At 52.0% G+C, this 23,792-nt stretch overlaps 2 protein-coding genes across 3 annotated transcripts in view; one reads left to right on the plus strand and one right to left on the minus strand.

The window, feature by feature from the left end:
* MTOR (mechanistic target of rapamycin kinase) overlaps window positions 1–23,792 on the plus strand; it is a 133,721-nt gene that overhangs the window by 51,162 nt on the left and 58,767 nt on the right. For both annotated transcript variants that reach the window (XM_008251668.4, XM_002723353.5), the window contains exons 27-28: window positions 1,836–1,998; window positions 2,134–2,279. In XM_008251668.4, the coding sequence (XP_008249890.1) occupies window positions 1,836–1,998; window positions 2,134–2,279 (309 nt within the window). The remainder of the gene's footprint in view (window positions 1–1,835; window positions 1,999–2,133; window positions 2,280–23,792) is intronic.
* On the minus strand, window positions 9,128–14,942 carry ANGPTL7 (angiopoietin like 7). The gene is made up of 5 exons (XM_002723351.5): window positions 14,161–14,942; window positions 12,038–12,138; window positions 11,254–11,448; window positions 10,404–10,602; window positions 9,128–10,232 (listed from the first exon to the last, which is right to left on the minus strand). Exons 1-5 carry the CDS (start codon window positions 14,528–14,530, stop codon window positions 10,063–10,065), a joined length of 1,035 nt encoding a protein of 344 aa, XP_002723397.1. The 5' UTR covers window positions 14,531–14,942; the 3' UTR covers window positions 9,128–10,062.

A 23,792-nucleotide genomic window follows, 5' to 3' on the forward strand; every position in this document is an offset into this window, starting at 1 on the left:
GGGCCCCTCAGGCTCAAAGGAGCGAAGCGGGAGCTGAAGAGCGTATGGAACAGGTGGTGCTGTTGGAGCCATCTGTGGAAGTGAGACTCTGTCATAGAAGTGTCATTCTAAAGAGTCAGTCTCTTAACAGGCCATTAAAGATGTGCTTAATAAAATGCGTGATGCCTGTGATGGACTCATAATGGAAGTGAACAAAACAGAAGGAGTAAATATGTGATTTCAGCTTTTAGGAAATATGTGCATAGATAAAGACTAGAAAGTTACAGCAGTGGCTATTTATCTTTAATAGTAAGGTGAGAAGTGATTATTTTCTCTTTATCCTTTTCTCTGTTTTTCAGATTTTTCTATATTTACTCTTTGTAATGAAACATAAAATGGTGATTTAGTTAACAAGCAGCTCTTCTCATTGGCAAAATATAAAAATACAGTGCTCTGGTTTCACTTCTACCAGCACAGCCGGTTTGCTGTGTGCGTTTAGCAGGAGTAGAGTTGGTCTCTAAGACTGTTGTTTCGATGCCATTTTTTTGGTTCCTCATTCCTTTCCACTTTATTTTATAAATGTGTAAGAATTTTTTTTTGAGCGATGTAGACAGAGTTGCCTTCTGCTGGTTCACTCCAAATGCCCACAACAACCGGGGTGTGGCCGGGACCCGAGATGGAACACAACCGCGTGTCCCGTGTGGGTGGCAGGGAACCAGTCTCTTGAGCCAGCACCTGTGGACTCCCAGGGTCCACACTGGCAGGAAGCTGGAGTCAGAAGCTGGGTCTGGGAATAGAACCCCGGCACCCCGGTGTGGGACCCGGTGACCCGGGCACTCTGGTGTGGGACCCGGTGACCTGGGCGCTCTGGTGTGGGACCCAGTGACCCGGGCACTCCGGTGTGGGACCCGGTGACCCGGGCGCTCTGGTGTGGGACCCGGTGACCCGGGCGCTCCGGTGTGGGACCGCTGTCTCCAGCGGCACCGTCACCGTGAAGCCGACAGCCGCCCTGCAAGTGCTTTCAGTACTTTAGTGAGATGCCCTGCTCCCGATGTGCAGACTTCCTGCTGCACCTCTCTGCCCCGTGACCTCTGCTGCACCTCTCTGCCCCGTGACCTCTGCTGCACCTCTCTGCCCCGTGACCTCTGAGGAGCTGTGGGAAACACACAGAGTAGATGCGTGTGTCGGCCCCTGCACTGGGGAGAAGTGTGAAACCTGCCTGGAAGTATGCCCGTGGAGACAAGTTCACTTGGCTCTGCTTCTCCCGCCCGTGTGTGGTCCCCTGTATGTCACAGTGTCTACACCTGTTCCTTAAGATACAGTGGTCACTGAAGTTAAGTGTAAAATTCACTTCCTGGGGCTGGCGCGGTGGCACAGCAGGTTTAAGGCCCGGCCTGCAGTGCTGGCATCCCATATGGGTGCCGGTGCAAGTCCCAGGTGCTCTACTTCCCATCCAGCTCCCTGCTGATGTGCCTGGAAAAGCAGCAGAGATGGCCCAAGTCCTTGGGTCCCTGCACCCGTGTGGGAGACACAGAGAACTGGCTCAACTCCAGCCATTGAGGCCTTTTGGGGAGTGAACCAGCAGATGGAAGACTTCTCTCTCTGTCTCTACCTCTCTTTGTAACTCTTTCAAAGAGATAAAATAAATCTTAAAAAAAAAAAAAAAAAAAAAAAAAACTCACTTCCTGAGTCATACTTGCCTCGGTTGAAATGCTTAATGACCAATGGCTGCCATATTATTCTGGCAAGATAGAGAGCATTTCTAGGAAGTGCTGCTGGATGGGTATGACTCTGTGGCACCACGCAGTGGTGTGAGAGCCGTTTGCAGTGTCTTTCTCCTCTCCCCTTGCCTTCAGGGACCTCTTCAATGCTGCTTTTGTGTCCTGCTGGTCAGAACTGAATGAAGACCAGCAGGACGAACTCATCAGAAGCATCGAGCTGGCCCTTACCTCACAGGACATCGCTGAAGTCACACAGACACTCTTGAACTTGGCTGAGTTCATGGAGCATAGTGATAAGGTGAGACTTCGGCCCATCGTCCAGGTGGAGCTGGACAGGAGCCAGCTGGGGGGAGGGGAGGCGCGTCCATGCAGCCCTGTCCTGTTTGTGCCCCGTCTGCCACTCTGCTCTGTTGTGTGGTCTGCGTTCCTCTAGGGCCCCCTGCCACTGAGAGATGACAATGGGATTGTTCTGCTGGGCGAGAGAGCTGCCAAGTGCCGAGCGTATGCCAAAGCCCTGCACTACAAGGAGCTGGAGTTCCAGAAGGGCCCCACCCCCGCCATTTTGGAGTCTCTCATCAGGTAGGCCATGAACCCTTCGTAACTGCTGTCCTTCCACGGTGAGCTCTCCCGCTGCCTGCTGTGAATCTGCCGCCAGGCCTGGCCAGCGTGTTCTTAAGTGGCGTGTGCTTGCAGATGGTTCTCCCCAGTCGTCTAGTCCTAATTGTCACTTCTGTCGACCCTACTACCTAGACTCCTGGAATTTGCTAGCCTGTGCTTGCCTGAAGAAATTAGTCCGGAAGCAATTTTAGGGCCTTAGCATAGGAAAGATAGATGGTGTGTCTGCATTGGATTGTGCTTTCTGGGCCAGGCTAGGATTCGCTGGTTCCTGGGCTTCCAAGGCAGGGTAGGGTTTTATCAACTGAATCTGCTGGTGTTGGGGTCTTCCTCCTTTCCTATGAATATTCTCCTAAGATGGTTTAGATATGGGAAAAATTAGTTATTTAGCAAATGTTCTGCTGTTATGAAATTGCTGTTCGCTTCTCTTCTAATGACTGTCAGAGATTATTAATTCTGAGATCTAATTATCTTCATGAACGTGCTAGCCTGGTTGGTTGTTGCACTGCAGATAATTTTGGAAGAATTACCCAGCCAGTAAGTCCCTCTGTTGTAGCTGATAGAGCCTGCTGTGTGGGATTCCTTCATGTGAGAAGAGAATCAGATTGCCAGGTTCTCTACTAGCTCCGCCTTTAAGCAGATGCTAAAATGCATTCCTTTCAATGCTTTAAAGTGACCCAAGAGGTAGAAACAGAATCATGCTGTAGCCTGAATAAGTTGAACTTTGAGAAAAATATTGATTTCTTTCTTTTTTAAAAAAGATTCATTCATTTACTTGAAAGGCAGAGTTACAGAGAGGGAGACGCAGAGGCAGAGAGAAAGTCTTCTGTCTGCTGGGTCACTCCCCAAAGGGCCAAAACGGCCAAAGCTGGACCAGACCGAAGCAAGGATCCAGGAGCTTCATCCAGGAGTCCCACGTGGGTGCAGGGGACCAAGCACTTAGGCCGTCTTCCACTGTTTTCCCAGGCACATTAGCAGGGAGCTGGATTGGAAGTGGAGCAGCTGGGACTTGAACTGGAGCCCGTATGGGATGCCAGCGCTGCGGGTGTCAGCTTAACCTGCTAGGCCACAGCATCACCCCCAAGAAATGTTAATTTCTAAAATACCGTAGTAGGAGGGCATTTAGCATGGTGGTTAAGACTCTGCTTGGGAACCCCCACATCCTGTATTGGAATGCCTGGATTTGAGTCTTGACTCTGCTCCTGATGGCAGCTTCCTGTTCACCCTGGGAGGCAGCAGGTGATGGCTCCAGTAGTTGGCTCCCGCCGCCCATGTGGGAGACCCAGCTTAAATTCCTGGCTCCTAGCTTCAACTTGACTCAGCCCAACTATTGTGGACGTTTAGGGAGTGAACCAGTGGAGAGATCTGTCTGTCTGCCTTTCAAATAAAATAAAATAAAAATATCATTTGGGAGCAATTATAAATATGCCATCCTGAGGCTTGCTTCTGTTTCAAATTAGGCACAGGACCTACATGAAAGTGTGCATTTCTTCCTCTCATCTCTGACTTTAGTGACATAGATTCATTTGGTAGCCAGTGGAAGAACTGGTAATGAGTGTCAGATAACAAATTTTACACATTAATTTCCTTGCTAACCTGTTTCCACTTGAGACCTATCTGGGACTTCCTATAATCCACCATTGATTTTGTTTCCCCATATTTGAGACAATCATAGGTAATGCAGATTTAAAAAAAAAAAATTTATTTATTTGAAAAGCAGAGTTACGGAGAGAGGCAGAGACAGAGAAGGTCTTCCATCCGCTGGTTCACTGCCCAAATGGCCTCAATGGCCAGAGCTGGGCCGATCTGAAGCCAGGAGCTTCCTTCGGGTCTCCCACGTGGATGCAAAGGCCCAAGCACTTGGGCCATCCTCTGCTGCTTTCCCAAGTGCTTTGGCAGAGAGCTGAATGGGAAGTGGAGCAGCCAGGACTTGAACTAGTGCTCATTTGGGATGCTTGTGCTGCAGGCGGCAGCTTAACTGGCTAAGCTACGACGCCGGTCCCCAAGTAATGAAGATGTAGAAGAGAAAGTACAGTCAGAGTCTTGGAAAAGTGTTCAAGAAGTTCATTTAGTTTCTTTTTTTAAAAAAAGATTTATTTTATTTATTTGAAAGAGTTACAGAGAGAGGTAGAGCCGGAGAGAGAGAGAGAGAGAGGTCTTCCATCTGTTGGTTCACTCCCCAGATGGCCGCAATGGCCGGAGCTGAGCTGATCGGAACTCAAGAGCCAGGAGCCTCTTCCGGGTCTCCCACACGGGTGCAGGGGCCCAAGCACTGGGTCCATTCTCCACTGCTTTCCCAGGCCGTAGCGGAGAGCTGGATCGGAAGAGGAGCAGCCAGGACAGGCAGCCCGTATGGGATGCCGGTGGTTCGGGCCAGGGCTTTAACCCACTGCACCACAGCGCGGCCCCTCATTTAGTTTCCTAAGCCAGTATAATTGAAAAGAAATCCTCGGAATCCCCTGTGGGTTGATGTTGGCGTTTCCCCGAGTGGGTTCCGGGAGAGGCTGGTGCTCAGAGCCCTTGCGGTGTATCCACGTTTCCCTCCGCTGGCCGTGTGTCTTCGCCATACTTTTCCTTTTTTTTTTCTTCAGTTGCAGCTTTTTACTTGTGATTTTGTAAAATGCTTCTCCTGAGTGCCACTGTAGTGTTACACTATCATCTTTACTGCAGAAAGGTTGTCTTTTTTGTTTTTTAAGATTTATATATTCATTTATTTGAAGACAGAGCAACAGAGAGTGATTTTCCATTAGCTGTTTCATGCCCCATATGGCCACATTGGCTGGGCCAGGCCAAAACGCTAGGCTGGAACTCCATCGGGTCTCCCACGTGGGTGACAGGGGCCCAAGCACTTGGGCTGTCATCCACTGCTCTCCCAGATGAGCTGGATTGAAGTGGAGGAGCCAGAGCGTGACCTGCTGCTCTGATGTGGGATGCTGGCGTCGAAAGCAGCTGTTTAATCTGCTACGCCACAGCAGCAGCCCCTGTAGAAAGGTTTTGTGTGTGTGTGTTTGTTTTTAATATTTAGTTACTTATTTGAAGGAGTTACAGAGAGAGAGATCTTCCATCCACTGGTTCACTCCCCAAATGGACTGGCACGGGGCCCTTCTGCAGGCAGGAGCCAGAAGCTTCTTCCTGGTCTCCCACGTGGGCGTAGGGGCCCATCATCCTCTGCCTTCCCAGGTGCATGAGCAGGGAGCCGGATCAGAAGTGGAGCAGCCAGGACTCGAACCAGCACCTATATGGGATACTGGCTTCATAGTCTGTGGATTTGCTTGCTACACCACAGCACCGCCCCCTGGAAGTTTTAAAAATACTCTGGAGCAAATTGCTGTTAGAGGAGCCACCTGGAAACCCTCCCAGGTCAGACCACCGTTGACGTGTCCCTGGTGGTTTGGTCCATTCTTGGGGATGTTGCTGTTTCATAATAGCTTGAATTCTCTTCCTCACAATGGCAGTGAGAAAGCTTGCAGCTGCATTCCTGGCCCTCCTCAACAAGTTTCATACATCTTACCTGCTTTGAGTTATAACCACCCCCCATTTATTTTTCCTATTCTTATTTACCCTTCACCGATCTGTTTACTTTTTTAGGGATTATGATAATACACAGTTGTCCCCTATGTTTGCGGGGCATTGGTTCCACCAAACTCTGTAGATGTCCAGGTCCCTTCTGTACAAGGGCGCAGTGTTGGCATAGACCTGTGCGTGGTCTTGTTTATTTTAAATCATCTCTACGTTGCTGTAGTACCTAATACAATGTAAGTGCTGTGTAAATAGTTGCTATACCATTTTGTTTAGGGAATAATGACATGTTCAGTACAGATGCAGTTTGTTTTAGAATATTTTTACTCCCTGATTGACTCCACAGATCCAGATATGGAGGCTGACTGCATTTTAGCCAACTGCCTTACGTGCTTCTTGAAACAGTGGGAAACCTACAAAGAAACATCGTCGTGCGAATGTTTCCTATGTTTTGTTTTAAAAAGCTGTGCTCTACCGACAGTATTGTTCTCTTGCAGCCGGTTCAGTCTATTAAGTCTTTCTATTGACTTTTTACCTTTGCCCCAGGAGTGATTAAATCCCATGTGTAATCCCCAGATCAGGGGTTACCGTTGAGTTGGTATAAACTACGTCCACCCCCTCAAAGCCCACGTGCATCAGTAAGTGTGATTACTTCTTAGGTAAACAGTGGAATTAAAGGGTAGTTGATTTTAGGAAACACACTCACGTAGACAACTTGTGGGTCTTTTACTTGGTTGACTAGAACATGAGAGTGGGGTCTGCTGGCCTGTCTGTCTTCCTCTACCCTATGCAGAAAAGAGCTGGAAGCTTTCACTGCCCAGCCCACATGAGAACACCTGAATTTGAGATCAGACTCCACTCCCATTCCAGCTGCCTGCGAATACGAACCCGGGAGGCAGCAGGTGATGATGGCTCAAGGACTTGCATCCCTGTTACCCACAGAGAAGACCTGAATTAAGCTCCCAGCCTCAGCCTGGCCCAGCTTCTGCTATTATAGGCATTTTGGGGGAGTGAATCAGTGAATGGTATATCTATCTATCTCTGCCTTTCAAATACATTTTAAAAATAAATAAAAATAGGCCAGGGACCAGCGCTGTGGCGTGGCAGGTAAATCTTCTGCCTGCAGCGTCGGCATCTTGTGTATGGGTGCCAGTTCAAATCCCAGCTGCTCCACTTTCCATCCAGCTCCCTGCTATTGCACCTGGGAAAGCAGCAGAGGATGGCCCAAGTGCTGGGGCCCTGCATCCATGTGGGAGACTGGGCAGAAGCTCCTGGAACAGCCTAGCTCCAGCCATCGTAGCCATTTAGGGAGTGAACCTGCAAGTGGAAAACCTCTCTCTCTCCCACACTTTATATAACTCTGCCTTTCAAATAAATAAATAAATCTCTTTTTTAAAGATTTATTTATTTATTTATTCAAAAGTCAGAGTTATGCAGAGAGAGGAGAGGCAGAGAGAGAAAGAGATCTTTCATCCACTGGTTCACTCCCCAGATGGCTGCAACAGCTGGAGCTGCGCCGATCCGAAGCCAGAAGCCAGGAGCTTCTTCCAGGTCTCACACGCGGGTGCAGGTTGCTCAAGGACTTGGGTCATCTTCTACTGCTCTCCCAGGCCACAGCAGAGAGCTGGATTGGAAGAGGAGCAGCCAGGACTAGAACTGGTGCCCATATGGGATGCCAGCACTTCAGGCCAGGGCGTTAACTCGCTGAGCCACAGCGCCAGCCCCGAATAAATAAATCTTTTTTTTTTTTTTTTTTTTAAAAAGGTGCCTGTGCTAACTCGCTGACTTAGTGTGCTAACTCGCTGACTTAGTGGATATGTCTTTTTTTTTTTTTTTTTTAAGATTTATTTATTTATTTATTTGAAAGTCGATTTACACAGAGAGAAGGTGAGGCAGAGAAAGAGGTCTTCAATTCGCTGATTCACTCCCCAACTGGCCGCAATGACCAGAGCTGAGCCGATCTGAACCAGGAGCTTCCTCTGGGTTTTCCATTCGGGTACAGGGGCCCAAGGACTTGGGCCATCTTCCACTGCTTTCCCAGGTCATAGCCGAGAGCTGGATCGGAAGTGGAGCAGCCAGGACTAGAACCGGCGCCCATATGGGGTGCCAGCACTGCAGGCCGCGGCTTTACCCGCTACGCCACAGCACTGGCCCCAGTGGATGTGTCTTCTGCACTGCGCTGTGTTTTTTCACCTCCTTCTCTGCATATTTTAAAGGCTCTGATGAGAACCGAACTTTACCTTCAGGAGCAACACTGAGCTCTCCTTTTGGTTCCTGGTGATCCTGTCTGCTTTCAGGTCACAGAGCGTGCTCTGCTGTCGTCTCTGAATCCTTGGTATCTCATCAAGTGCGCCAGAGCGGTGCTGTAGAAACGTAGGTGTCATCATCCCTTCGTATCATCTCTAGACGACTTGTGATGCCTAACACAGTGCAGATGCTACCTGAATAATGGCTGCACTGCATTGTTCAGGGAATAATGACGATAGAGGCAGCTTCTCCCGAGTTCACGATGTTCCATCCGTGATGGGCTGAACCTGCAGGTGCAGGTGCAGTGGATGCAGAGAGCCGACTGCGGGAACCCTCCCCGCCGCTGCAGCGGGTGGGGGTGCCCCTGCGTCCTCTGCAGCCACTCTCCCTCGGCCCTCTGCTCCCCTCTCAGAAGTTTCCCCCAGAGCGGGGAGGAAACCCCAGAGGCTGACTTAAAATGAAAAGCCCTGGGTTTTTTAGTTGCAGGGCATATAGGAAATGAGGGAGAAAATGACTGCTTTTGCTGTGGGCGTCTTGCTCTCCTCACTCAGCCCAGCCCCTGTGTTTATTGGTTTTTCCTGCTGGGACGGTGCTGAGCGCCTGCGACCCTCCTGCTGCTGGGGACATTGTGTGGCTGTCCGCGGGGAGCCCTCTGCCAGCGAAGTTGTCCGCCCACTTGGTCTCTCTGAACGGCACCAAGGTTCTTGTTTTTAAGATGAAATAGTTTCCCATTAGTGAAGGCCGTAGGAACAGCAGAGAACACTGACTGGCCGCCTTGCACTGACTCCAGGACGTTTTCCCTCTCCGTGTCCCCATATCTGCATTTGCCAAGTATTTTGACACCAAATGGTGGTGGTGGCCTCCATGGGGTGAGTGAGGTCGCCCGGGATCCCACCCCTCCTCTCTCCCTCGCCTTCTCTGACTTCCTCCTCCGGCCCAAGACTGGGTCTCTCACTGCTCACCCTCAGATTTTTTTTTTTTTTTTTTTTTTGCTTAGACTTGTATCTTGTTCTAAGTGATAATATAAGAATGGAGAGGGAAAGTGCTCAGGTTTTAAAAGGGTTTATTGTGAAAGGAAAGAAAGAAGCTTTGTTTAAAACACAAACTAGAATATTTTATTTTTACAAAGCAAGATACTTATATACAGCATGAATTATTTACCAAAGCACTATCAATAATCTTCATTTTTCAGACCTTTTTCTATAGACAACATTTCTTACAAAGTAAATACAAATAGATATATCTAAATTGACCGTGAGTAGTTGAAGGCAGTTTTGGGCAGGCGACCATGAAGGCTGTCCCCTCCCACTGGTGCTCCCTGCCTCCACCAGATGCCCTTGGTCCCTTTTGGTCCTGTACCCAGACAGAGGTGAGCAGGGGCGGAGCCAAGAGTCTGATCGCAGGGCCCAGAGTCCTGGAGTCTCCTCCAAGGTAGTGCTGCCTGGGGCAGCTCATCCCCCGCTGGACTGGGGGGCATTTCGTTCCGTTTAACTATGAAGACGTGTGGACTGGAGGTCATTCCATGCGATTTAGAAGTAGAAACTTGCCTCCTCCACCACCCTCTTCCACTCTTGTCTCTAACACTCAAAGCCTCTCCTCTGAGAGTGAAAATACAGTCCTTTTTAGCAAAGGAATTGGGATTCGCTCTTACATAACCTAAGCCTTAGAGAAAATGGACAAAGCACTCTGACAACTTTTTCCCACAGACCACCACATGGAAGAGACAAGCTGCTGTCTCCCAGGCAGAGCGAGCCCACTCAGTTCAGCCCCTTGAGAAGTACTGGTAGGACCGTGGCGGGGGGGAGGGGTGCTTCATGTGTGCACCCTCACATGCGTGTGCATAGAACTGTGTTGTGCTCCTCAGAGACCCCTCTGCCGTGGGAGATGAGAAGCCCCCGCCCTCGCCACACTCCCTCCTGTCCTCCCCCTCGCCCAGCCTCCACGCGCCTGTTCCTGAAACCCTGCTCACGGCAGCCTGCGTTCAGGGCTTGAAGTCTTCCGGGCGGATTTTCATCTCCACCCGCTTGAGGGAGTAGTTGGCGCCGTGCCAGCCGTACCAGGTGATGCCGTCCAGGTGCTTGTCGTGCTCTCCCAGGCGGTAGTAAACCCCGTTGAGGTTGGAGTCTGTGCAGCAGTTGTACCAGTATCCACCTGGCACGAGAGACAGATCAGTGCTCGCCAGCTGAGGGCACCCTCCCCTCGGAAACAAGGGGCGGGCTCTCCATCAGGTACTGGTAATTTTCTTGAGCAGGGAGAAAGAAGTCAGGGTGCCAGTGCCAGAGCACTGTACCGTTGGGAATCCACCCTCTCCCCAGAGCTCACCTTTGCGGAGCTGTGCGCACTTGTCCAAGCAGTTGTCGTTGTCCTTGTCCTTGGTGCTGAAGGCTGTGTTGTTGTGGTAGTAGAGGGCATCGTTGCCGGCGTTGCCACTGTAGTTGCCCAGGAAGAGGCGGTAGCTGTTGAGTTCATTGCTCAGGACAAAGTGACTGTACTCTGCATAGCGCACGGTGCCCTCCCAGTCCTGTTGGGAGAACAGAGCCTTCGGGAAACTGTAGGAGGCTGTGTTTGCTACTGTCCCTGTGCCTCGTCTCTGCAGCCCCACAGCCAAGCATCTTTGTGTAGCTTCAGTCTACTCAGACTTCATTCCTTGTTTACCTCTGGTTTACCAGGCTAACCCAGGAGCCAGGAAAAGGAGTCCTACTTAAACTTCTCTCCAGACACCATTTGGCCTTGATGAATCTCTTTCTGTGTTTCTTTCCCCTTCCCGTCTGGAAGAGGAGTGGATAGATGTGTGCTTCGGAGAAGTCCTAAGAGTAATGTGAAGGTGCCGTGAGTGCTTGGAGACCTACAAGGCTTTCTAGCCAGGGCCAGTAAGGCTTGCATCTGGAGGAACTCGTGCCCCAGGCGGAGCAGAGACACTGGGTTTCGGCCCAGCTCACTGTTGGACCTGCTCTGCTTTGGCCTGGGTCAGTTTACCTCTGTGCCATCTGCAGCCCCGCTTTGGTGAAAAAACAAGATAGGAACTGTTGTTGTTCAACTGTACTGTCACCTGCAGGGGAATCATAGTAACCTGCAGTCTGTAGTGACAGAGACGAGGGATGGTGCCCAGGGCAGTGCACTCTGGTGTGTGGCAGCTCTGGGTCAGTCCCAGGGCCCCAGGCCTCGGGCTCACCTCCATCTCCACGCGGAGCCTGGTTGGCTGTCTGGAGAGCCGGTGGATGTGTTCATTTCCCAGCCAGAAGTCTCCACGGATGCTGCCAAAACCTTGCTTGTACTGCTTCCAGTCCCGGTAGAAGGAGACCAGGCCACTCTTTCGTCTCTGGATGACAGTCCAGCCTCCGCCTTTGGTCTCCATGTCACAGAACACCTGGAGCAGAGAGCGTGCTCACTCAGGCACTCACAGGCACAGACAAGCAGCAGCGTGAGGACAGGTTCCCCCGCCTTTCTCCTGTCCCAGCAGAGCCAGTGGATACACACCCACCCACGGTCCACTGGCTCAGGGTGCTGCCCGGTGTTGGTTGCTGGGCCAGGTGACAGCTTGCTAAGGAATAATTACCCAGGTGAAGGTTGGGGTGAGTGAGTTCACAGCTCGAAGGCAGAACTCTGGGTCCTACCCACGTGCTGCCTTCATGTTCTCCTTTCTCGTCCCCCAAAGAATATTTGCTCTAGGACATGGCAAGAGATTTGAACTAATTATGTGGTGGTTATAAGAGGTATGTAATCTAATCTGTATGTGAAGATTTGGCGTCTGATTGATAAGGATTGAAGGGGCCAAACAGATGCCTAGATTTGGGTGGGGGTACCCAGAAATGGAGTTTGGGGTGCTCTCTGGTGTTCTGCGTGTTTGCTTCTCTGTTTAGAGTAACCCTTTGTAGGCCATACTCGCCCTGTTGTTGCTCACTTTTGAGGGCTGGGGGACAGAGGGTAGAAGCGGGCAGTGGGCAGCAGTGACTCACCTCCAGCTCTGGGCTGCCCAGGAAGTCATTGGAAGGCAGCCGGTACACCCCAGAGATACGGTAGTTCTTCTGGTAGAGGGACGAGCAGTCGTAGATGGCATCTGTGAAAGGATGGGCAGGTGCAGTGTCCCTGCTAGGCCTGGACGTGAGGCCGCGTTTCCACCACAGGTTCCCGTGGGCCTCACTCCCAGGAAGTGTGGGGCTGGAGAGGTGGGCGTCGGGAGACGAGGAGGCGCTGCCTGAGCTTCACTAGGGGTGGGGTAGGCGTGGGGAGCCCTTCCCCCAACAGTGTCTGTGGGACCACCGAGCTCTGAAATAGATTGTCCTGCTGTGGTTGCAGGTCACGGACTCTAGAAGGTGACAGTGTCTGGGGGCCACCTCCCAAGACGGTCTTGTAGGGTCAGTCGGCCTTCTGGTACGGCCACCTCTCTGACAGCAGAAGTCACAGCGCCTGGGTCTGGTTTTGTTGTTTTTCAGAAGCAGTGGCTCCTGCCTGCTGGGAGCCTAATTGAGGGAGACGGGTTTCACAGCGTTGTCTTTCCCCTCGCACCCTCACTGTGCCATCCGCAAATGAAAATGCAAGCAGTCTGAGGAGCACTTCGAGGCCTGCCCCCAGAGGTTTTATTAAAACAGAAAGGAGAGCATGGGACAGGCTGGTTCTCACTGTGGGGCAATGCGGACAGCAGAGAGCCTGTGGAAGAGACAGGCTGTCCCGATCGGATTCAGAGAGCCAGGCTCCTGCAGTCCGGGAGAGGTTGCTGCCTTCTGGGTCTGTGACCCCTGCTCTGAGGCCTTAGAGAAGAGTGCAAGGGTGACGGATGTGTGCGGGGCCTTGGTTCCTCACAGAGCATGCTGGGGGGCGGGGAGGGGACACTTGCCTCAGCCCTCGGGTTTCTTCACTTCCTAGCATAGGTGGAAGCACCAGCTTACAGCTTTCTCTGGAGGACCACCACTTGTTAGAGCATAGAGGTGCCACAGAGAACGCTGAGCAGTGTTCCCAAGGCCTGCCCGGGCTATGTGGACCGCAGGAAGCTCCTGGGTGGGGAGAAGGTTGCCTGATTGGAGGAGCAGCAGGTGGACCTGTCAGATTCCTGAGTCTGACCTGGCCTTCCGCATGTCTGATCTCATCTCACAGACCAAATCAGGACTCTGGAAAATAGTGCAAGAAAAGCCGCCCAGTCCCAGATTGAGGGTCCGAAGCCTGTACTTCGGAACGGGATTTATACACGGTTTAGAAATCAGAATTTTTAGATTTATATTAAAACTTTCTCTGCATTTGAATGGAGGGTAACCAGTTACTTGCTTGTCAGAAGGTAATTGTGTCTGTTCTTGATGGATAATGAGACCATTTTTATATCATCAAGAAATGACATAACTGTAAGATATGTGCTTTGTAGCTAACATTTTCCTGGTGATTTCGGAAAACAAAAATGATCTCTGAAAGACAAATTCACGTTGGCTCATCTAAGCCATGCTAACCAGTAACTGAAAGTTACTTTGCAAAAAGCAAACATTAAATGTTTCTTGTTTTAGGGCTGTCAAAAACCTGTAATTCAACATTACATTTTCTTATTGCTTACATTTAGAGTTTTATTTGAGTCCATGGGGGAAAAAATAGAAATATCAGAACTGAGGAACGTTAAGGAGCTGTGCTTTTGTGAGCGCACAGGGACTCACCAGGCGGCTACGGAAAAGCCTGCGCACTGAATTCCAAGCCGGTGAGAAGAGTTAGGTTTGCAGAAAGGACACAGAATTCCGCTAGGCTCGGGGACATCACAGAGCTTTCTTGGCGAAGCCTGCCTTGCACAAGCACAGGTGTTGCCGTGCGCTGTCTGATCCCGCTTCCCTGGGACTGAGGGTGCAGCCTGCCAGCTCAGGACAAGGAAGTGGCACAGCCGCACCACCAGGAGGACTTGAACCCTGAGCCTGAGACTCCCTGAGTGCCTCTGGTCAAAGCATGTGTCACCCAGTGCTCCAAGGGGGTTAAGCTGCAGAAACATTGGGTGTCTGGAAGAAAGCCGTGGAGGCACTGGGTAAGTGTACAGCATAAGGAGACGCTCTGAGAAAGCCGTGGCTGAAGGGGAAGTGTACCCCGGCACGCCTGGAGCGGCGGGCGGCCTTACCTGCCGAGGTCTGCGTGAGGGTCTGCGCCGCCTGCAGCTGCATGATGTCGATCTGGTTGTTCATCTCGGAGTACTTGCTCTCGGCCTCTGTGAGCCGGGACTCCATGCGCTTGCCGCTGCTCTCCAGCTCCATCACCTGCATGACCACGCTCACCCAGTCCTTCTCCTGCTTCCTGCCCAGCTCGCTCAGCACCCTGCTCAGGTTGGCCACCTGGGCCTTGAGCTCCTGCACCTCCTCGCAGCAGGCGGGCACTTTGGGCTGTGCGGGTGTCTTACGCTTAGGGGGCTTCTGCAGCCACACTGGGTGGCTGACGAAGGCCACAATGAGGACGCAGAGCCAGGTCACGGCTGAGAGAGTCTTTTTCGGCATCTTCCCTGGGTGTGGGTGAGGAAGGCTCTTCGCTCGGGGAGTCTGGGGAGCCCCCGCTGAGGTCTGCGGAGCTGCAGCAGGCCTGGTGGCTCCCCGCGGGTGGCCTCACCACTTGCTGGTGTCTTGCTTTCTCTGCTCGTTCTTAGCCTTTCTCAAAGCTTGAGGTTCTGAAAGTGGAGCTTCACGGAGAGCCCACAGCTTTCCTCCTCGAGTCTGAATGCTCAGAAAGCCCGCGTCTTAAATACTGTTTGCTGCCTGCACCTCCACCCCACCATGGCCATGCATGGGCTTTAGCCCCTCCCAGCTCATCTGGGAGGGTCAGGTGCCTGGTCGGTGAAGTCAGCGTAAACTTAGGCCAGAGGAGGGGAGGAGGGAGACAGGGCGAGTCTGTCTTTCCTTGCCTGTAGTCCTCAGGGCTGAGACGAGAGGACTGAATGTGTGTGGTTCTAGTTTGGCCTATTAGATTCTGCCCCTGCCAGCCACTGGCTCCGCTCTATCAGGGGCAGGGCAGGGTCGGAGGAATTTCCAGATTCCTGTCTAAAGGTTACATAACCACAGGCTGAGGGCGAGCGGGAGCTGGGAGTAGGACACTTCTCACCCAGGACTGGGAACGTGGCTCGTGCTGCCGTACCTTGGCACCCTGCGGACGGTGCTTTTAGCTGGGCTGCTCACTCCTCTCTGATCTTCGTTCAGTGTCCACCAAACCTTTGTTCCACCTGGAGCGAACTCTCACATTTGAGAATTCTCAACTTAGAAAAGTTCTAGAAATAGAAGGATAGAGTAACTCTCTTAGAAAGAAAAAAAAGACTTTGTATCCACAGGATTTGTGCAGTTGTCTTTTTTTATATATACATACTTTCTCCTTCAGCAAAGAGTAAGCCAGTGTCAGTGCTCACACTTGACATTTTGCAATGAGGTGTCAGGAGATTACAGCAGAGATGGAAAGGCAGCAGGGCCGAGCCGGGCTCTGGGATCGGTCACTCACACTTCTGTCAGTCCCTGGGCAGGACGGGAAACAGGCCCATCCTGGCCCAGAACGCAGAACTTGGAAAGTATGTGAAAGTATAGAAAAAAGAACCCTCATCACCTAGTCAGTCTGCGCAGTGTGGTTCTCCCTCTGTCTGTGGATGACCTTGTACCCAAACACACAGCTGCTGTAATGTTTTGTGTACTGCACATGGAGCACTGCTCTGTTCCGTGTAAGAAACATGGCACTTCAGCAAACATCCTCAGAATAAGCTTTGCAGCGAGACCTTATGCAAAGGTCCCTCTGTCCTTAAAACAGCACCTCGGTCCACGATTGCCGTCTCCACGGTCTGGAGCCACCGGAGCAGTTGCGTACCCTGTTGGTGTTCGTTGTGGGTCCTTCTCAGGCGAGCCTGACACCTGACAGCTCTGCTTGGCTTCCATGAGCTCAGCCAGGGCGCCAGGCTGCTCGGAGCCCCTCCTGGTCGGGCAGCTGGAGCCCCCAGCAGTTCTTCCCTCTACACTGGAAGGCAGTAGGGCTCGGGAGGAGCGGGTGCTTTCTCACGTCCTCTGCTGCCTTGTCTGCTGAGGGGTGAGATGTGGCTGGCACCCACAGAAACTTACCATTTTGCCCAGAAGATTCTGCTGAGGGTTGACACCGTGCCCAGCCCCACTTTTCTTTCTGTAGATGTCTAGGCCAGGGGACACCACAGCCTTAGCTCCGTGCAGTTCATTTCACTAGGGAGAGCCTAAGCTATAGTTGTTGGCTAAACTGGGGATCTTCAAGGTTTTCCTGGCAGTTGCATGGCACTGAGCTCAACTGTGTGCCACAGTGCTATGAGCTGTGCAGTCACACATGTGATGGAGGTGTGATGATGCAGCAGAGAAAACACGGAGGAGGGACCCACGTTGTGGCTCAGTGGGTTGAGCCACCGCTCGCAATGCCTGCATCCTGTATTAGAGGGCTCTCTTCTTCTGATTCTGTTTTCTGCTAAAGTGCCCAGGAAGGCAGTCTAAGATGGCGCAGGTACTTGGACCCCTGTCATCCGTGTGGGGGCCAGAGTTGAGTTCCTGAGTTCCTGGCTCCTGGCTGTTGTGGACATTTTGGGAGTGAACCGCAGGTAGAAGATCTCTGTCTCAGCATAAAGGAACCGCAGAGCTCGCTGGGCTCCAGGCAACTGTTTGTTTAGTCTTCCCAGTAACTGCTTCTCTTGGGCAAACAAGAAGATGTTGTGAATCAGTTTTCATATCTGGGAAGAAAATGAGTCAGTCATTCGTATTTGCTACCTGTGTAGCAGTCATTTTTAGGGGAAGTAGAAGGGGGTTTATAAGTTTGGATTGAAGGCATTTAGTTTTTAGTAAGAGTGCCTGGTGTCTGACATTTATTTTCTGGAAACTGATTTCTAACATAAGGCATAACTTGGAGACAGAAGCTTTTCTTATTCGAAGATTTGTCTAAGTTGCCTCAGCTACCCAAATGTCAACAAATCCCCTAAATGTTGAGAAACAATAGCTAATTAAGGGCGTTTTCCACAGCACCCACAACTCTGTTCCGTCCCTAGATTGTGCATCTGTTAGAGAAGGGAAGATCAGCCCTTGTTTTGAGCACAGCTAAGCCAGTGGCACAGCCTGCCGTGCTGCTGACCCTCTGACCTTTCCCTCACACAGCTGGAAGCCCAAGCCCATCACGGAGGGTATTTCCTTATATTCCCTGTGCTTTTGAATTGTCCACTTTTGCCAAAGCCCATGTCCTGGACCTGCCACTGTTCAAGTTGCAGGAGACAGCATAACGCCACCCCAGCCTCGGGTGTCTCCCAGTCCAGCTGCGGAGACTGACAGCTGAATTCTAGGGCAGTGTGATGAGCAAGCATGGAGGACACAGAGCAGGAGGAGTGCCCAACCCACAGACGCTCCGCAAAGCCTCCAGAGGGAAGTTCGGCCAGGAATGGGAGATGCCTCCGAGCAGAGGTGTGGCTGTGTCACAGACATGGCCTGAGGGTCAGAAGCAAGAGCTGCGGAGGGAGGGTAGAGGGGAGCCAGGCCTGAGGACCTCAGACGTCCTGGGGAGTGGTGTGGCCACCACTCTGGGAACAGGGGCTGTGGAAGGAATCCAAGGAGCTTTGGCTTCTTGTTACTTTGTTTACCCGAGTCCTACCAGGAAGTGGGTTTTTGAATTGCCAAGCAAGATTTTTAACTGGAAGTGTGTAACTTAGAATTTCTTAAAATTGTAGTGTATTCATATGAAATAGCCTGACAGACTCGCTGGCTTCAGGATTCGGGAGGCAGTGTGAGAAGCACTTGAGCACTTGGGTCTGGCTTCTCATCCCTCCCTAACGGAATGTGACCATGGCCAAATTACTTTGCTGAGTTTACCCATCTGAAATGGAGATAAAAATCAGAACTACTCACCTCCCAGGATTTTTTTTTTTTTTTTTTTTTTTTTGACAGGCAGAGTGGACAGTGAGAGAGAGAGACAGAGAGAAAGGTCTTCCTTTGCCATTGGTTCACCCTCCAATGGCTGCCGCGGCTGGCGCGCTGCGGCCGGCGCACCGCGCTGATCCGATGGCAGGAGCCAGGAGCCAGGTGCTTTTCCTGGTCTCCCATGGGGTGCAGGGCCCAAGCACCTGGGCCATCCTCCACTGCACTCCCTGGCCACAGCAGAGGGCTGGCCTGAAAGAGGGGCAACCGGGACAGAATCCAGCGCCCCGACCGGGACTAGAACCCGGTGTGCCGGCGCCGCTAGGCGGAGGATTAGCCTAGTGAGCCGCGGCGCCGGCCACCTCCCAGGATTTTTACCAGGGTTAAATATAGTGAAGGGTTGAAAATTGCTAAAACATTCTTTGTTTTATAATGGTTTATATTTTTAATTGATTTTCAAGAATACAATATATTATTAAATGTTGTCATTGCTGTACAATAGATCTCTTAAACCTGTTTCTCCCACCTAGCTGGAATCGGGTATCCTTTGACCAGGAGACTATGCAGTTTTTGTCTTTGCCTGATACATTTCACTTATCTTCATGTCTTCCAGCTTTAGCTTCATTCTTGTTAGTAAATGTAAGACCTTTTTAAAGATTATTTGAAGGCAGAGTTATAGACAGAGAGATTGATCTTCCCTCTACTGGTCCTCTCCCCAAATCATGGCAACAGCTACCAGGAGCCAGGAGCTTCCTCCCGGTCTCCCATGTGGGTGCAGGGGTCCAAGCACTTGGGCCATCCTCCACTGCTTTCCCAGGCCATAGCAGAGAGCTGGATTGGAAGTGGAGCAGCTGGGACTCAAACCGGCGCCCACATGGGATGCTGGCACTGCAGGCAGTGGCTTTACTGGCTGTGCCACAGCGCTGGCCCTGTAAAGTCACTTCCTATCCCTGGAAGACCACCAGCTAGCGTCTCACTCTGTTTCTTTACTTATGGAGGCCAGCAGGCAGCCTGCAGAGCATTCGCAGTGTTTTATCTCCCTCCTGTTTATTCCAAAAGCCTGTGTAGGTGGCCTCTCGGGTCGCATGTAGCAGCTGGGACAGAGCAAAGGAAGTGACAAGTCCCTGTAAGAAAAGCCTCACCTCTGACAGTTGTGTTCCTCACGTTCTGTACAGGAACCTAATGAATCTCGCCTGTCCCCAGAGGGGAAGCAAATGCCCGTTACGTTACGATCTCAAGAGAGACAAGACCCCGTCAGAGGTTGCAGGCAAGATCCGAGGTCCATGCCCCAAGCTGCCCCGTGAGCCACAGGGCTCCTCTTGAGCCTGGATTGCTACCGCCCTGACTTGGGCACCACAAACTGGAAAACAGACCCGTCATTCTTGAAGAATGTTGGGGGGTTTGTGCCAGTTGTGGCTGAGCAGCCGATGAATGGCAAGGGTGACTGGGTTTTACAGTCAACAGGCGAGGGGCGAGGTGGGCAGACAGAGCCCACTCTGTCCAGGTTGCAAGCACATGGAGTCATAGTGTGCTGCTTGGAAGTGTGAGGCCTGCTTTTACAGATCTTTCCTGGCTTCCAGGAGAGATACACAGGCCTGCTCTTTTCCAGCACCTCTGGAGGAAAAAGCACCCAGGCCAGAGAGGGTGAGGATTTGCTCCCAGAACACATCCACAGCCTCTGGGCTCATGCCGACCTCAAAAGTGCCCTTTTGTCTCTAGGAATCTGTGCTTTTTATTATTATTATTATTGTTTTTTAGAGATTTATTTATTTATTTGAAAGGCAGAGATAGAGAATCTTCCGTTTGCTGGTTCTATTCCCAAATGGCCACAACAGCTGGGGCTGTGCTAGGCTTAAGCCAAGAGTAGGGTCCCAAGTGGTTGGGCTCTCCTCAACTGCTTTCCCGGCACATTAGTAGGGAGCTGCATCAGAAGTGGATCCACTGGCACTCAAGCCGGGGCCCACATGGGATGTTGGCGCTACAGGCGGAGGCTTAACCTTCTGCGTCACAGTGCCGGCCCCAGAATCTGCTTTTGTTGAAGAGCTCCATGCGCCAGGATAGGAGAACAGGGAACCATTGTGTAGCAAAAGCTCTGGCTCAGGTTGCAGCCCATCATTTTCTTAAATGCCCTTGTAGATTCTGCCCTGCCCAGGCGGGCACATCTCATGGGAACCAGTGGAGTGTACTTATCGTGACTGCTGGCTTTCCCTAGGTTCGCTGTGCAGCACCTGCCTTCACAGAGCGCTGTGCAAACCCCAAGGACGGTGTTTCCTTGCAGGCAGTGGGCCATCGATGAGGAGCCCTGAGAGGAGAGCTGCAGGGTTTCTGCCACAGCTGACCAAAAGCACCGAGGGTCTTCTGTGGCCCTTCTGCAGGGAGTGCTCGCTGTATTTCATAGGAAACCTGTCTTTGCCAGCATCCAGCTCATCTTGAGACAGGACTGCTGGTAGGAGGAGGTAGAGAAACTGCTTCTGACTTTTTTTTTTTTAAGATTTATTTATTTACTTGAAAGAGTTACACACAGAGAGAGAAGGAGAGGCAGAGAGAGAGAAAGAGAGAGAGAGGTCTTCCATCCGCTGGTGCATGCCCCAGATGGCCACAACAGCCAGAGCTACACTGATCCGAAGCCAAGAGCCAGGAGTTTCTTCCAGGTCTCCCACATGGATGCAGGGACTCAAGGACTTGGGCCATCCTCCACTGCTTTCCCAGGCCATAGCAGAGAGCTGGATTGGAAGTGGAACAGCCGGGACTCGAACCAGCACCCATGTGGGGTGCCAGCCCCACTTCTGACTTTATGAAGGGGTTCGGAGAAGACACACTGCTGGCAATTTGGTGCTCACACTGTGTGCAGCATCCTGCATCTCAGGCCTGAGGAGATACAGGAGGTGCTAGGTCCGTCCCAGTGAGGGTGGCATGTAGGAGTGGTGACACCACTGGCCTCCCCAGATTCTCTTGGACATTTCACTGGCTGTGAATCTTGGTAATCCAATTACAGTGTGTCCTGGTTCTCATCCGCGTATTTTCTTTACCAAGCAGGTCGGCGTATTTCTTCTTTCCCCTGGTCCCAGAGTGGACATTGGTATTCCGGCAATGTGGCCCATCTTCCTAATGGAGTAGAAGGCCAGTTCACATCTGCTTATACAATTCAGTGTGGAGAGTTTAGAGCCGCCAGATCACTAGGTGCCAGCTCATTTATTTTTTGTTTCCCAACTTCATCCACTTAATAGATTGAGTCAGAGCTCTTGAGCATTCAGAAGCCAAGAAGTCAGGATTTTACCCAAAATATCCACTCTGCTTTGAGTCAAGGTAGATGGAAATTAGCTTTGGGTTCAGTGTATCAGCCTCCTCCCCATTCTGTCCCTTTTCCCTGTCTTTTTCCTGACAGCTTCTTCTTTTTAATGGTCTCTCTCTGAGCTCTTCATTTCACTCTGGATAGGAGGAAGCAGAAAGGGGGAGGGAAAAACCTCCAGGCTTCACCAGAAAAGGAGCAGTGCTCATTGTTGTAGAATAAAAAGATAATGGCCAATTTGTCAAGAAGTGTTGACAAGAAAGATAAAGTTGGAAGTAATTAACTGGCTGACATGCTGGGAGCGATGCGCCTGCCAATAGCTCCCTAAATCAGCCAGAGCCTTGGGAGTGTGACAGCCATTCGTCATTTTTACGGCACACCTCTGACAGCCCCCTTGGTTGGAAACCTGGCCAGCACAAATCCTGTGCTCTGACACTCTGGGGTTGTGCGCCTCTCTGTGCCTCGTAGGGGCGCCATGTCCAGTTAGGAGAGGCCTGGAAGTGCAGCCAGCCGGCTGCTTGCTGGGCAGTGGGCACTGTGAGCCCCACTGCCGGCCCTGTACACGGCTGCAGGCCTGGTCACATAGGAGCAGAGTCAGTGCTGACTGTGAGCTCAGGAGCGGCTCTCCTGGTGCCCTGGGCCACCCACGGCCTGCCACCGGGTGAAACGGTGATGCAGCCGTTCCAAGTAATTATGCAGACTCAAAGTGGAAAATGCCTGTGTTAGGAGAAAAGGCACAGTGTGCTCAGGTCTTCACCGTGTATAAAATAATTACTCAGAATCTGCACAGGCGCAAATACTCTGACGGGATGAGTCTGTTGTAGGAACTTCCCTCCTCCAACGTTGTCTTAATTTAAAAAAAGACATGCTGCCCCCGACCAGTCTTGCCAAGATGGGATTTTTCCCACCTCTTCCTGGTTCAGACAGCTGTTAACATCCCAGCCGTTTTACTCTTAAGGGGCCATACCTTTCGCACATGCAGATTGAGCTTGTCCTCTAGCTGGCGTGTGACAGACATGCCATTTAAACTGCGACCACGGTGACGTGAGGACTTGCAGAGAACGCACAGCTGGAGACACTGGGAACCTGTCTTGACTGCCTGAAACCAGCCCCCTCTCTTGCACCAAATGATTTTCATCTCAATGCCTCTAAGTCCTCAAGAGCTCTGAGGACACCAATGTTCCCGCTTTGAAACCTTGTAACAGGTGAGCCTTTTCTCTCTTAGGTACAGAAAAGGAGTGCAGTTTTTCCTGCCTTCTGACCCCACCAGACCCAGTGCTGCCACATTCATTACCCGACTCTGGCTGAGTATCTCTGCGACCGTCCAGTCTCCCTTCACTTCCCCACCGCCTGCTCTGACAGGCTCCCAGCCCTCCTCCATGTCACAGTCAAGTGTCCTCACCGTGCCTCTGTCTTCCCTGCTGTCCTTTCCCTTTGAAATCACTCTGTTCAAAACCAGACTCTTACATCCTGGACTTTGCGGGCCAGCCTCTGGTCCCCAGGCCCCTGGGTCAGCTGCCTGACAGGCACCAGGGCCCAGCCAAGCCCCGCTTCCTGGCCCTGTAAGGGAGTCAGACTGTCTCCTCTAATCACACGTTGGGCACAGCGCTGTCTCTGGGTGCTGGGAGCAGTGAATGGAGAGGGTCTGGAGTGGTTTCCACTCTGCCGGAGAACGGGAAGCGCTGCTTGACCAGGGGCAGGGCCGGAGCAGCGTCCGCTGCGGCCTCAGCTCGCCGCCTCGGGCTCCTTGCTTGGACCTGGCACAGGCCCGTCAGCTGCCGCGCATGTGTCGCCAGCCCAGTGCCAAGAGAATTCAGAGAATTCTCACTTGACAGGGAACCAAGTGAAACGCAGACAGCAGTCTGCACTAGAAATAGACAGCAGGAAGAAGGCCCAGGGCAGTCTGGGATGCCAGCGGGTCATGTCCTCATAAATGCGCGGTGGCAGTGCTGGGGAGCCTGAGTGTTCCCCCAGATGTCCTGCCGGTGCTCCTCATCTGCCCGAAATTCCACCAGCTGGAGCTGTGTGTGGGAGAGTCTCGCACCACGTTGCAGGTCCCCAGGGTGCCAAGCCAAGAGCGGAGGGCCGTAGCTAAGCAGGCCGCACCAGGAGGAACTGCCAAGCCCAAGTGCAGTGGTTTGAGCTCAGTGCAGGGCCTGCCGAGCGGGGACTAGGGGGACCCTTCTGGAGACGGCCGTGGCGGGATGGCATTCAGACCTTCCAGTCAGTCTCTTCCTCCTCCGTGAAACGGGTCCCAGCCTGCCCCAGACAGCCCCCAGGGACAGCTTGAGCGGGAGGATCATGCGGTCGGCGTGCCCTACGCCCGGCACAGGCTTCTCTGCCGTCGTTCGACAGGGCCACTGCCCAGGCAGGGAGACTCCTTCACAGCCGGGGAGCCTGCTCAGACTGCCCACCTCCCCTACCCTGCGGGAGAGGGGAGATACCGGGGAGGAAAGGGGCCTGGCGTCGTCTGTTTGGGATGTGAATACGTCAGGGGGGATCCGTCCTCTGTTAACTCTTCCACTCTAGAAAGTGTTTTCCTCAGTTGCCAGGAATTGCCCAGGTTTCATGCTCTTCAACTCAACCTCC

This window comes from Oryctolagus cuniculus, chromosome 7, assembly GCF_964237555.1.
Source record: "Oryctolagus cuniculus chromosome 7, mOryCun1.1, whole genome shotgun sequence".
NCBI classification, from domain to species: domain Eukaryota; kingdom Metazoa; phylum Chordata; class Mammalia; order Lagomorpha; family Leporidae; genus Oryctolagus; species Oryctolagus cuniculus.